Below are 14,067 nucleotides of genomic sequence, written 5' to 3' on the forward strand. Positions count from 1 at the left end.
AATAATAAAATAATATTGCATCAATTATATTTTACACCAAACATTATTATAATTAAATATTTTTAAAAATAAATGAAAATATTTATTATTATTAATATTTTACCATATTTAGTAACTTAACAATATACTTTGCTGCTAATTTTCCTATTTGTGATGAGGTAATTAAAAATGAGTCACGGAGCGTCTGTCCCTATAAATTTTACCACCCATGTTTGTGTGTATATATCAAACACAACAAAGTTCCTCAAAATGTCTCAGAAAGATTGAAGAGCTGGTAGCTGGTGATTAGCGAGCAGGAAGGAAGACGTCTTCCCCGTGAATTTATACAACTCAATCAAGAATTTCGCTGCCCATAATCTGATTAATTCCACCGGCGCCGATTACCAGAGTCTGCCGACCTATTTTATCCGTTGTTAATCTCCCCCTGGTATCTATCCTCAACCTTCTTTCATTTCTTAAAGGTCGTCTTGCATTGTGTTTCCGAGATCATTCGTTTCCTTTCGAATTTTCAGATTGCCGTAAGAGGAAGAACGATTCTTTGTGGCATTTCTTGTTCCAAGATAATGTAAAGATTATCCTCGACTGCCATCCCCGACGGTAATTATTAATTACAAAGATTCAAATTCGATAAACGGCAAGAGGGCGGAATTGTCAGAAGGATCGATGATTCAGAATTCAGAAGATCACGCCGGTTCCACTGACCAGCAGCCGCGGCCGGAACCACCGTCTATCTTGCGCCTAAAGGACGAATATGTGGCACCAGAGCACGAAGAATTGGTTCGACTTACTCTCGCAACTGGTTCTAATTACCAGTCGCCACCACAAAAGCCACCGCCTCCTCCTCCTCCCCCGGAATTTCCACCCCATCCGTCTCTTCTACAACTAATGCCTCCATCCTCCTCCTTCGCACGATCATCGGAACCACCGCCTCAATCACAACCCCGTCTTTCTTTCTTACAACTATTGTCTCATTCTCCTCTCAATCACCGGAACCACAGCGTTTCATTGCTTTACCGTCATCCCAGTTTAATAACATCTCTAACTTACAGCCTCTATTCCTTCTAGCGCCGGCGCCACCCATATCACAACTCCATCCGTCTGTTTTACTGCCTTCATCCTTCTCACAGCCACCGGCAGATGAAACATCAGAAGGCCAAGCTCATCGTCGGCCCAGTGCCAGACGTCCACGTAACTACAAGAAGCCAGGATGGGAGCCCACCATAAAGCCACCATATCCATGGGCTTCAAACATTAGGGCAAAGGTTTTAAGCATGGAGGAATTAATATCCAAGAATATGATCGTAATAAGTGGGGAGGTTTATTGTAAGGAGTGCAAGAAGCAGTTCCAGATGGAGTACGATTTGCCATCCAAGTTCTCTGAAGTTGTTAGCTTCATAGCTGGGAATATGGGAGGCATGCATAATCGAGCACCAGATGTTTGGTTAAAACCTGAGGGCTTAGACTGTAAGTTGTGTGATAGAAAAAAGTGTGTTCAACCAGTGATCCCCTGCAAGAAGAGAAACACGAATTGGCTTTTTCTGTTTTTGGGGCAAATGATTGGATGTTGCAATCTCTATCATCTCTGGTACTTCTGCAAGCATAACGACAAACATAGAACTGCAGCCAAAGATCGATTGGTTTATTCAGCATATGCCACTTTGCACTCTCAATTAGATCCCAGCAAAGCTTCTGATCTGTATAATAACTAGCTAGCTTTTGGATCCATGTATGCACTGTTTCTCAAGGTTTAGGCCTTTTTCTTTCATCTTAATGTGCTACTGATACAGTTTATTTTTGGTTTCAATAACTAGCTCGACGCGAGAGCTTCAGATCTATAATTAGCTTGGATACACACACACACACACACACACACACATAAGTGAGAGTATGCTTTGATTTTCAATGTTCAGGATTATTACTCAATGTTTAGGATTAGTACTCACCTGGAAGTCAATGAGGAGATCCATATAAGGCTTAAGGATTTTGATTATTAGTTAATGATAATTACAGGTTCAATTACTCCTTCCGGTCCAACAATATAAGACATCGATTGGCAGAAAATTATGGTCCAAATTGTATGACGTTGTCCACATAATTAATGTGATTTTTTTTTCACTTTTGCCCATATTAAATATAGGAGAGAGATGAGAGAGAATAAAAGTGTAACATTGAAAGCAACTTTGTAATTTTTTAGGAGTAAGATAGGAAAATTTTATCATTTTAATGAATATTTAATAACTAAATTTTCATTTTTTAGAATGTGAGAAAAGTTAACCGACTTTTTATATCATGGACTAGAGGGACTACAACTGCTTTTCAGAAATCGAGTATTTCTCGGTATTGAAGCTCAATGAGTTAGTTATGGCAAGAAATAACTTTAACTATAACTAATGAGTAATGAGAATTACAAGCTGAGTAGTAACAGTTATTTTTCATAAAGGAGGAGGGGGACAATATGATAAATTGACAAGAAATAATAATGTTAGAAAAGATCTTTGGACTACTCTAGCGGTCTTCATATGTCATTCTCGGTTGTCCCTCCTTGTTTGGAATTTCAAAACCAAATTAAACATAGATCTATATGATTTAAATCCCTTGTTAGAATAATATTTAGGATTATAAATTTAATTTGGAGAATTTTCTAATGCTTAACTAAATTCTTTATTCATATACCTACTTTTTTTTTTGGAGACATATACCTAAATTTTTTCACATTTTCCAAGGTTTTATATTAATCTTGAATCATGATATTGGCCTGATAGAACATTGGCTTCGAAGAGGATAGGCTCAAAGAAGATGGGTTTTTATATATTTCTATTGCCATTTCTTTCTTTGTTCGCTTGTAAATTGCTTTGTTGGTCCTTCTTTGATCCAATTTCCTTGAGTCTTGTATTGGTGTTTTGTATTTCGACTCTATATAATGAAATCATATTTGCCGGTAAAATTTTTTCAAATTTTAATTTCCTTCCAGGTAGAACAAAGAGTCTTAAGTTTCAAAATAAACTTTAATTCGTTTCCTTTTTAGTTTATAATTTAATTTTTTTTTTGACCAGAAAGTTTATAATTTAATTTAGTTTTTGTTAATCAAGATAAAGAGATAAATAAAGATCAGATTAAATACATTTTAGAATACGCGATAATCAAATTTTAGAATGTAAAATCGGTAAAGTCATGTTGTAGTATTGATTTTCTAAGTCACAAATCAAGGTTTCATTTTTTTTTCCTTCATAAAATAAAATTATCAAAGTACCATACATAATCACAGGAGCACATGTCATGCTTATTGCAATGAAAGCATGAATTACTCATTGTAATTTGGACCATCCAGATGGATATTAGATGGTCTGTATTGAATTTAATTTGTTAAATATATTTTTATTAATTTTTTGTTTTAATAAATATAGAATTTAAAATAAAAATAATCTTATAACTAACATATTTTTTGAAAAAAATAAATTTATTATTTAAAAATTGCACACTAAAAATCTTAAATCTAAATTATCCATATCAATTTTTGGATGATCTAGATTGCATTACAAGGATAAATACACGGTATTCATTGCTATGAATATGATGAGCACTAATTGAGTACTCCCATAATCATAGTTATTAACTAAATTTAGTCAGAAGGAAAACAACAATAGCAAATCAACCAACACTTATACTATTGGTGACAGACACATGGTCAACTTGAATATCACAATTTAGTACTCCTCCGGTCCTTAATATAAGACCTATTTAACTAATTTGATTAGATTAAGGAAGTTAGGTAAGTTAGCTAATTATAAGAAAAATCACACATTTTTCCTAAAACACCATAATCATCTTTCTTAATACCTCATCTTCCTCTTCTACTTGACTATAACTGAGGGGGTATCCATAGGGGTAATTTAGAGAAAATTAATAAATATGAGAAATGGGTCTTATATTTAGGACCAAAACCAACTCAAGAATTGGGTCTTATATTAAGGACCGGAGGAGTAATTTCGAAAGATGAAGTGGTGGGAAAAGAACGGACCTGGCTTCTCTCCGCTGACAAGGTCCCTCCGCTGCCCTCCTCTACCCAAAACACTGCCGTTTTGGGTGCAAAATGAGGGGAGCTGATTGCCTTTTTTTTTTGTATTCCTTTTTTTTTTAGTAGCATCTAAAATATTTTTTTGGTAGCACCTAATGTCTCATAATAATTTTTGGTACACTTAATACTCTAAAATATTTTTTGATACATTTAGCATTTTAAAACATTTTTTTCATAAGCATCAAATATCCTAAAATAATTTTTTTTACATTCAGTATTATAAAATATTTTTTTAGTGACCTGGCTTTAAAAAAAAACAAAAATACAAAAAAAAGGGAATACAAAAAAAAAAAAAAAAGCAATCAGCTCCCCTGATTTTGCACCCAAAACGGCAGTGTTTTGGGTAGAGGAGGGCAGCGGAGGGACCTTGTCAGCTGAGAGAAGCCAGGTCCGAAAAAGAACCCAATTAATTTGAAGGACACCCGCATAAGACTAGCAATTAATGGCTAACCATGCTGCACAATAGGCTAGGCAAAAGAAAATTTCATTCTTTGGCTACAAGAGCTTGCTCGAACGGGCGTAAAAGCCAAGCAAAAGGTCAAGTCCACACCTAAAAAAAAAGCTGTCATGAGAGTCCTCATTATCGGAGTTCTTCAAGATATAGCATGTTATTAAATGGAAAAATAGCATGCTATTAAATGACATATTAATTTGGAAAAATGACCCAAAAAAACACCTGTTAAATTTTAAAAAGACAAGTGATGCTGGCTATTGTTATAATGGTTTTGACTATTTTTGCAATGATTTTAACATGTCAAAATCATCTATTTGTAATTTTAAAATTTAACATGTATTCTTTTAATCATTTTTCCTATTAATTTTTACTTATTTTCCTTAAATTAATTAATTGCCTTCTGCATTAAAGGCAAGAGAAGTATTTTTGAGACTTACCATCATGTATAAAGGGTATATAGTTATTTCGATATATTTCCAATTTTCCACCACATTGCGTGGCTATAGCATATATCTTAAGGGAAAGTAAGGCATATCTAAACAGAAATAATTGGCTTGAACTGTTAAAAAAAATTAATCATAATGCGATGACTTCCCGTCAATTATATTTGTATTAATCCAATTAAAATAAGAATAAAATGAAGTTATTTAGCTGGCGGCCTTGTGCCATAAAGTCACTAAACTTGTAAAAATTAAAATAAAAAAAATAATATTGTATCAATTATATTTTAACAAAAAATAAATATTATCATTAAATATTATTAAGACAAATAAAAATATTTTTCATAGTTGTGATGACGTTATTAAAAAATGAGCCAGGGAGTGCGTGTCTCTATACATTCAAACATCTATGCGCATACACACACACACACACACATATAAACACATGAAATTTCGTCAAAATGTCTCAGCAAGATTGAGTTGGGGATTAGCGAGTAGGGACGAAGAGGTCTTCCCCGTGAACTTATACAGCTCAGTCAAGAATCTCGCCGCCCATAATCTGATTAATTCCGCCGGCGCCGATTACCAGAGTCCGCCAACTTATTTTATCCGTTGTTAATCTCGCCGGTATCTATCCTCAACCTTCTTTCAATTCTTAATGGTCGTCTCGCACTGTGCTTCCAAGATCATTCGTTTCATTTGGAATTTTCAGATTTCCGTAAGGAAGAAAAACGATTCTACTCTTCCCAGATTCTTTGCGGCATTTCTTGTTCCAAGAAAACTGAAAGATTGTCACTGACTGCGATCCCCGACGGTAATTATTAATTACAAAGAGTCAGATTCGATCTTGAAAAGCAGAAACGGCGAAGCAAGGGCGGAGGGATCGAAGATGGAGCGTCCAGGAGAACACACAGGTTCCACTGACCAGCAGCCGCCGCCGGAACCACCATCTATCTTGCGCCTAAGGGACGAATATGTGGAACCAGAACGCCAAGAATTGGTTACTCTAGCACCAGGCTCTAATTACCAGTCCCCGCCACAAAACCCACCGCCTCCTCCGGAATCACCACCCTTTCCGTTTCTTCTTCAACAAATGCCTCCATCCTCCTCCTACTCACGATCATCGGAACCACCGCCTCAACTACAGTGTTGCCTTGCTTTACCGTCATCCCAGCGAAATAGCATCTTTATCCAACAACCGCCATTCCTACCAGCGCGGGCATTACCCATATCAGAACTTCATCCTCCTTGTCTTTTACTGCATTCATCGTCCTCACAGTATATAGAATCAGCGACGAATAGCATCTTTATCCAACAGCCACCATCCCTACCAGCGCCGGCGCCACCCATATCACAACCCCATCCGTCTCTTTTACTGCCTTCATCGTCCTCACAGTATATAGAACCAGCGCCGAATAGCATCTTTATCCAACAGCCACCATTCCTACCAGCGCCGGCGCCACCCATATCACAGCCCCATCCGTCTCTTTTACTGCCTTCATCGTCCTCACAGTACACAGAACCAGCGCCGAATGGCATCTTTATCCAACAGCTGCCATTCCTACTAGCACCAGCGTCACCTATATCAGAACGCCATCCTTCCCGTCTTTTACTGCCTTCATCGTCCTTACAGTATATAGAATCAGAGCCGAATAGCATCTTTATCCAACAGCCGCCATTCCTACTAGCGCCGGCGTCACCCATATCACAACCCCATCCTCCTTGTCTTTTACTGCCTCCGTCTTCCTCACGGTATATAGAATCAGAGCCGAATAGCATCTTTATCCGACAGCCGCCACTACTACCAGGGCCGGCGCCACCGATATCAGAACCCCATCCGTCTCTTTTATGGCGTTCATCGTGCTCACAATATATAGAACCCGCGCCGAATAGCATCTTCATCCAACAGCGGCCATTCCTACCAGCGCCGGCGTCACCTATATCAGAACGCCATCCTTCCCGTCTTTTACTGCCTTCATCGTCCTCACAGTATATAGAATCAGCTGAGCCGAATAGCATCTTTATCCAACAGCCGCCATTCCTACTAGCGCCGGCGTCACCCATATCACAACCCCATCCTCCTTGTCTTTTACTGCCTCCGTCTTCCTCACGGTATATAGAATCAGAGCCGAATAGCATCTTTATCCGACAGCCGCCATTAATACCAGGGCCGGCGCCACCGATATCAGAACCCCATCCGTCTCTTTTATGGCGTTCATCGTCCTCACAATATATTGAACCTGCTCCGAATAGCATCTTTATCCAACAGCGGCCATTCCTACCAGCGCCCGCACCACCCACATCACAACCCCATCCGTCTCTTTTAATCCCTTCATCTTCCTCCCAGTATACAGAACCACCGCCAGGATTCCATTTTTCAATGCCTTCATCCTCCCGTCAATCGCACAGAGACAACGGTTCTACCCTAAAGTGGCCGGCGCAGATATCACCAGCAGAACTAGCTCCACCATCAGAAGCCCAAGCTCATCGGTTCGGTGCCGGACGTGCACGTAACGACAATAAGCCGGCATGGGAGCCAACCATACAGCCACCATACCCATGGGCTTCAAACATGAGGGCAAAAGTTTTAAGCCTGGAGGAATTAATATCCAAGAATATCATCGTAATAAGTGGTGACGTTCACTGTATGGAGTGCAAGAAGCAGTTCCAGATTGAGTACGATTTTCCATCCAAGTTCTATGATGTTGTTAGCTTCCTGGTGAATGGTAACGACAATATGCATGATGTGATAAAAGACTGTAAGCTGTGTGGCAGAAGGAAGTGTGTTCAACCAGTGATCTCTGGGAAGAAGAGAGAGACGAATTGGCTTTTTCTGTTTCTGGGACAAATGATTGGATATTGCAATCTCGCTCATCTCAAGTACTTCTGCAAGCATAACAACCTTCCCACAAGTGAAGCCAAAGATCCATTGGTTAAGTTAGCTTATACCGCTTTACACTGTCAATTAGATCAAAAAGCTTATGATCTATACAATCAATAAGCAGCTTTTGGATTGATTGGGCTTTTTGTTTCAGCTTGTTTTGTTTGTGGTTAGTTTCAATTAGATCCGAGAGTATATCCCAGTGAGTGTATGCTTTGTTTTTCAATGTTTAGGATTGTCAATGACAAGTTCCATATAAGGATTAAGTACGACTTAAGATTAACGTTTAAAAAAGGATGTATGGACTCTAGTGGTCTCCATATTCCCTCCATATTATTTGAAATTTCAGAACCCAACATGATATGATTTAAATCCCATAATGTTGATTATTATTTAGAATTATATATTTAATTTAGAGAATTTTCTAATGCCTAACCAAATTCTTTATTCATATACCTAAATATTTATTTACACATTTTTAAAGGTTTTATGTTAATCTTTAATTAGAATACATGATGAAAGTAAATAAATCACGAAATTGTTGATGGAGCTAGACAACTTAGCATCATAGTAGCCTCTCTTGACTGCATGCCTACCAGTTTTTGCCACTGTCCATATTGCTTCATCATTTTGAAAAATCTGTACTAATTCCAATGCTTAATATAAGACCATCATTGACTAATTTGAAAAAAATTAATAATGTTATTAAATTGCTTTAAACTATTTATATTTATTATTTTTCTAAACTAATTTGTTTTACTTATAAGTTAATGTAGTAGTATAATCTAATGATCTATATAAGTATTTTGGAGAGATCATGTACTATGTTATAATTAAGTAATTCAGTAACTTTCTTAAAATTTTCAAACTAGTCAATTGGGTTTTATATTAAAGACAAGGTAGTGTGTGCATATATATTTATGAAAAATAAATTAAGTTATTTGGCCAAAAATATATTATGCCCATCACTGAAATAGCAGAATATGTGGCCGCAGCGAGGTGATTAGTACAGTCATTCCGAACACGATGCTTTCATCCAAACGTTTCAAACTAAATTAAGTACGCGCACAAATAATCTTGTAGATATTTAATGACTTGACAATACGTAATTCATTTTTAGAACTTGTATCTATATATACATATATATGTAATTTGTAATTTTAAAAAAAACACAAAATTTATATTTTTAAAATTAAACAAAGGGGAAATGGCAATTAGGTCCCATTCAAGGGAATTAAATACAAAAAGGTCCCTTGAAATCATGAAATTATTTTAAAGTCCTAAAATTTTTTTTGTATTAAATTTTATTTATTTACTTACCAAATTACCTTTTTTTTTTTTTTAAAGTTTGTATTGACAACTGAAAGAGCAGTGGTTGATAACTCAGGGTACAAGGATTGACAACTATCGTGGCTGGTTTGACAACTTATGGTGTGATATGCTGAGAAAATGTGTTGTCAAACCAGCCGTGATAGTTGTCAATTCTTGCACCTTGAGTTGTTAACCACTGCTCTTTCAGTTGTCAATATAAATTTTTTTTTAAAAAAGGGTAATTTGGTAATTAAATAATAAAATTTATTGCAAAAAGGTCCCTTGAGACTTCAGAATAATTTCATGATTTCAAGGGACATTTTTGTATTTAATTCCCTTGAATAGAACCTAATTGCAGTTCTCCCTTAAAAAAATTATTGATCTAAATTGGACAAATCAATCAAGTCTCAAATTCGAATACCTGTAAACTTGACTGGAAAAAAATTTCAAATTAAAAAAGGACAAAATTTCAAGATAATAAAAACCTAAAATTATTCAGTAGAACAACAATGAGGGAAAATATCATTATAGTAGTTAAAAGTGACATTAAAAACTAGAACAATCTTGAACTTGATATGAAGGCCCTTCATGAACTTCGATAATTTTCCGATGATTTTCTCTTGATCAAAAGATAAATTTCAATCACTTTAAAAAATGCAGTTAGCAATGAAAATTAGTAATAGAATTGGTTTGCAATGAAATTTAGCGATGAAATCCTGTCACCAACAGAATAGCGACAGAATATATAATTTCTCTTCCTAAGCTGATTTAGTGATAAAATTTCCAATAGATTAACGACGAACAGATTTCGGTTGCTAATTGACTGTTTTTCTTTTTGTGAGTGGTGGCCTGTCTTGAGCCTCAACTCTTAGATCAATCAAGGAAGTTTTGCGAAAATTTTAATCATCGCTCAAATTCATCCCCAAAGCTTAACCTAACGTCCAACTTTAAAGTGCAGTTCTTAGATAACTGGTCTCCATGAGCTAATTAAGAATATATATATATATATATGTTGTGTTTGTGTGTGTGTGTATTAGTTGGTTGTGTATGTGTTTGATAATTTGTTTTATCATTTAATATTCTACGCATGAATTACGTTCAAGTGGGCCTTTTAGAAGAAACTCACGATGAACCAGGTGATCGGAGTAAGTATCACGGTGCTCATTCAAGTACAATTTGAATAGTCCGAATTTAAAATTTTTAACTGATAATTTTAAGTTAAAAAAATATATATATTTTAAAAAACTCATAGTTAAAAGAATTTTTTATTTCAATTATGCATCTATTAAAGGAAAAAGTATTTTAACAAATAGATTTTGAAAAAAATAAGAGTACATCGAATGAAATCTCAATCATCTATATTGAATATAAATGGCCTAAATTTGTAGAGCACCATGGTAGTGGATGAGGGTTGAAACTGGTTCCTTCATAATATTGTTTAAAAATTAAAAATTACCTTTTTCAATCTTATCTCAATTTATTGGTTGTATATATTATATATTGGGAAATAAGAGAGATGTGAGGCGCATATTTGAATAAGGGAAAATTAAAGTTGATTTTCCCCAAATTTAAGATAAATTTGATGAGTTAATCACTCTTTCTTAGTTTCAATAGAAGGTTGAAATTAAAATGACTTATATTTTAAACTTACACGAGAGTATAAGATATATAATTGATTAGATATTTTTAAATTTAAAATTTTCAAATTTTTGACCGAAAAATTTATCGATTTAACTATACTTGAGTGAATGGCATGTTTGTCAAGTTTTGGTTTCAAGGGAAAGGACACACCCACCCACGTCCAACAACTCGTCCAACATGGGATATCATTAAACGAAGAGTTCTCTGGAAGCTGGTTTTGCAATATATACTTATTTTCAATGGATGAACTACAATAAATAAATCTTATCAATCTCTTTAATTTGATTACTCATGCAGTCATGCATAGAAGAAATCTTAATTTATCTTGTTTAATATATCTTCATCCCGTGTTATCAAGAAAAAATATCTTCAACGCATGAAGATGAAGTAGAGAAAGACACCTTATCTATCTTTAAATCTGTTTATGAGCTAATAATATAACTTTTTTTTTATTTTTTTTCAAAATTCCTGACATGTTTGTTTTCTTGCATATATACTGAATTGAATTAATAAAGAAAATAAATTCTAACATGATTCACTTCTCTTGAATGAAGTGCTGTTGGTTGTGTTTTAGGGACATCATGGGATGCTTAAATGATTATAATGATATGATGGGGGTTATTATATATATATATATATATATATATTATAGGAATAAGTGTCCGATTAGTCACTTCTGTTAAACCCAACTCTTGTTAGTATATATATGATATGGGTTATATTTACATGCTTATGTGCTGGAAATTTATTTATAATTTGCTGTGTTGATGTGCCTTGGATGCTATTACTTAAACAAAAATATATTAAGGATTCTAATAATATACTGTTTTGAATGATAATTGGAAGCTAGAAAATGATATCTTATCTATCTTTAAATCTGTTGGAGTAATTTAATTTTTAAAAGTATATATCAAGATTCCAATATTAGCTAGAGGCAAACATGAGCAAAGTCACATGAGAAAGGATAGTTTCCATGCATGAGAAGAAGGATGCTCATTAAATTTAAGTCTTTGGAAACTCAAAGGGTTGATCTAGTCTTCTAATTAAGACTATTAGTTTTTATTATTTTATATGTTAATGAAACACTATCAAATGTCGAGATATAAAGTTTAAATTTAAAAAATAATAATGATTGGAACAAATTAAATTAGAAAACTAACTAAAATGAAATAAGAGAACAGCCTAAAGTATTAGAGTATGAAACGTCTACTTCTGCCAAAATAAACTGGACTAGCTTATAGTAGCCATGAACCACAAAAATAAAATGGTTCACCAAAATATATGATACGAAATCAGATAAACTTGTTTAAAGGGAAGCAAAAGAAAACGCATACTCTGACCTATATATCTCAGCTAGCTACATTTTAATTATATAGATCAGAAGCTTCAGGATCTAACTGACAATGTAAAGTGATAAAAGCTAAATAAACCAATCGATCTTTGGCCGCAGTTCTGTGATGGCCGGTATGCTTGCAGAAGTACCTGAGATGAGGGAGATTGCAAAATCCAATCATTTGTCCCAGAAAAAGAAAAAGCCAATTCGTGCCTCTCTTCTTGTCAGATATCACTGGTTGAACACATCTGCTTTTATTACACAAGTTACAGTCTAAATCCTCAGGTTTTAACCAAACCTCTGGTGCTCGATTATGCATCTTGTCGTTTTCGTCAACTAGGAAGCTAACGACTTCGGAGAACTTAGAAAGCAAATCGTACTGCATCTGGAACTGCTTCTTGCACTCCTTACAATAAACGTCGCCAGTTATCACAAGGATATCCTTGGATATTAATTCGTCAATGCTTAAAACTTTTGCCCTCATGTTTGAAGCCCATGGATATGGTGGCTCTATGGTCAACTCCCATCCAGGCTTCTGGTAGTTACGTGCCCGTCTGGCACCAGACCCATGAGCTTGACCTTCTGGTGGTTGAATTTGATCTGCTGGTTCCGGTTGTTCTGGTGGGGATGGCTGCGCCTGCGGTTTTTGGGTTGAAACGTTCTCCATGTGCAATTGACGGGAGGATGAAGGCATTGAAAAATGGAATCCTGGTGGCGGTCCACTGTACGGTGAGGAGGAAGAAGGCAGTAGAAGAGACGGATGGGGTTGTGATTTCGGTGGCGCCGGCACAGGTAAGGCTGGCGGCTGTAGCTGGGATAACGGTAAACCAAGTGAAAACGGTGGTTGCGGCGGGGACCTTGATGAGGAGGAGAATTGAGACAATAGTTGTAAGAAAGATGGGTGGGGTTGAGATTCAAGCGGCGGTTGTGGTGACCGTGAGGTGTTGGCGGAGGAGGATGGAGGAATTAGTTGTAAAAGAGACGGGTGGGGTGGTGACTTCAGAGGCGGAGGAGGCGGTGGCTTTTTTGGCGGAGACTGGTAAGAAGAACCTGTAGCGAGAGTAAGTCGAACCAATTGTTCATGTTCTGGCGGTACATAATCGTCCTTCAGTCGTAAGATAGACGGTGGTTTAGGCTGCGGTGGCATCTGGTCAATGGCTGGTCGCTTGTGGGACCGAATTTCTGCGCTCATGGTTGAGAAAGTGGAGGGAGAAAGAAGAAGAAAGAAAGGCGGAAAGTGGAATGAAACAGAGAGAAGCTCTCTGACATCGGTCCCATAATGGCGGAGGCCGGAGGGGTATTTATATGTTATCATTCATTATATTAAATTTAAATTTCTTCCATTCTATCTTCTTTTATCTTAATCTTTGATCTTTGGTTATTGGATCATGACAATCAACTTTTACTCTCATTTATTTACAACTATTTTTCACTAAATTCAAAATAATATTTTTTAACAAAAAAATTTATATTTCTATGTAACTTTTTTTTTTAATGGCTAACATTATCTTTAATTCTTCATATATAACCCGTGTGTATATATATCGATAAAAGTCACTAATATACATACATACATATATATCTATAGAGAGAGAGATATTGGCCTAAGTATATTTTATTTTTAAGATATGCAATGAATTCGCATTTCGCATTATAATGGCAGCGAATGGAAGGTGGAGACTAATTTTTATTTAATTATTCATATTTTTATTTTTCAATTTTTAAAGGAAAACGTATAAATTAAATTTTGAAAGATGCTAACTCAAATTTTCAGATAATTTTATGGAAAATAAAAACAATGAGTACCATTAAATTTTTTTCGGGTATAACTTAAAGTATCTTCTCAAGCCATTTCAGCAAGTGTGTTTTTTAGATTTGAACTTGTGTTCTCCTTCTTATAGGAGTGAGAGCTAGGGGTAAGCAAACAACCTG

At 35.6% G+C, this 14,067-nt stretch overlaps 4 protein-coding genes across 4 annotated transcripts; 2 read left to right on the top strand and 2 right to left on the bottom strand.

Annotated features, from left to right (window-relative positions):
* Positions 1–663: 663 nt before the first annotated feature.
* Positions 664–1,709, top strand: LOC114741591 (probable E3 ubiquitin-protein ligase LOG2). Its single transcript, XM_028929857.1, has 2 exons — positions 664–943; positions 1,066–1,709. Exons 1-2 carry the CDS (start codon positions 664–666, stop codon positions 1,707–1,709), a joined length of 924 nt encoding a protein of 307 aa, XP_028785690.1.
* A 4,499-nt stretch (positions 1,710–6,208) lies between these two features.
* Positions 6,209–7,225, bottom strand: LOC114741592 (loricrin-like). Its single transcript, XM_028929858.1, has one exon. The coding sequence runs from the start codon at positions 7,223–7,225 to the stop codon at positions 6,209–6,211; it is 1,017 nt and encodes a 338-aa protein (XP_028785691.1).
* Positions 7,226–7,349: 124 nt separating this feature from the next.
* Positions 7,350–7,970, top strand: LOC114741593 (uncharacterized). The gene has a single exon (XM_028929859.1). The coding sequence runs from the start codon at positions 7,350–7,352 to the stop codon at positions 7,968–7,970; it is 621 nt and encodes a 206-aa protein (XP_028785692.1).
* Positions 7,971–12,166: 4,196 nt separating this feature from the next.
* LOC114741594 (formin-like protein 5) lies at positions 12,167–13,327 on the bottom strand. Its single transcript, XM_028929860.1, has one exon. The coding sequence runs from the start codon at positions 13,325–13,327 to the stop codon at positions 12,167–12,169; it is 1,161 nt and encodes a 386-aa protein (XP_028785693.1).
* Positions 13,328–14,067: the final 740 nt, after the last annotated feature.

This window comes from Neltuma alba, unplaced genomic scaffold (genome assembly GCF_004799145.2).
Source record: "Neltuma alba isolate B1F8T4 unplaced genomic scaffold, ASM479914v2 tig00003439_pilon, whole genome shotgun sequence".
In the NCBI taxonomy this organism is placed as follows: Eukaryota; Viridiplantae; Streptophyta; class Magnoliopsida; order Fabales; family Fabaceae; genus Neltuma; species Neltuma alba.

Excerpts from the sequence above, each read along its gene's own strand:
- LOC114741593 (XM_028929859.1), top strand. The coding sequence starts at position 7,350 with ATGCCTTCATCCTCCCGTCAATCGCACAGAGACAACGGTTCTACCCTA.
- LOC114741594 (XM_028929860.1), bottom strand. The coding sequence starts at position 13,327 with ATGAGCGCAGAAATTCGGTCCCACAAGCGACCAGCCATTGACCAGATG.
- LOC114741591 (XM_028929857.1), top strand. The coding sequence starts at position 664 with ATGATTCAGAATTCAGAAGATCACGCCGGTTCCACTGACCAGCAGCCG. Across the intron at positions 944-1,065 it reads ACCGCCTCAATCACAACCCC|CGCCGGCGCCACCCATATCA; the intron begins GTCTTTCTTTCT and ends TATTCCTTCTAG.
- LOC114741592 (XM_028929858.1), bottom strand. The coding sequence starts at position 7,225 with ATGCTATTCGGAGCAGGTTCAATATATTGTGAGGACGATGAACGCCAT.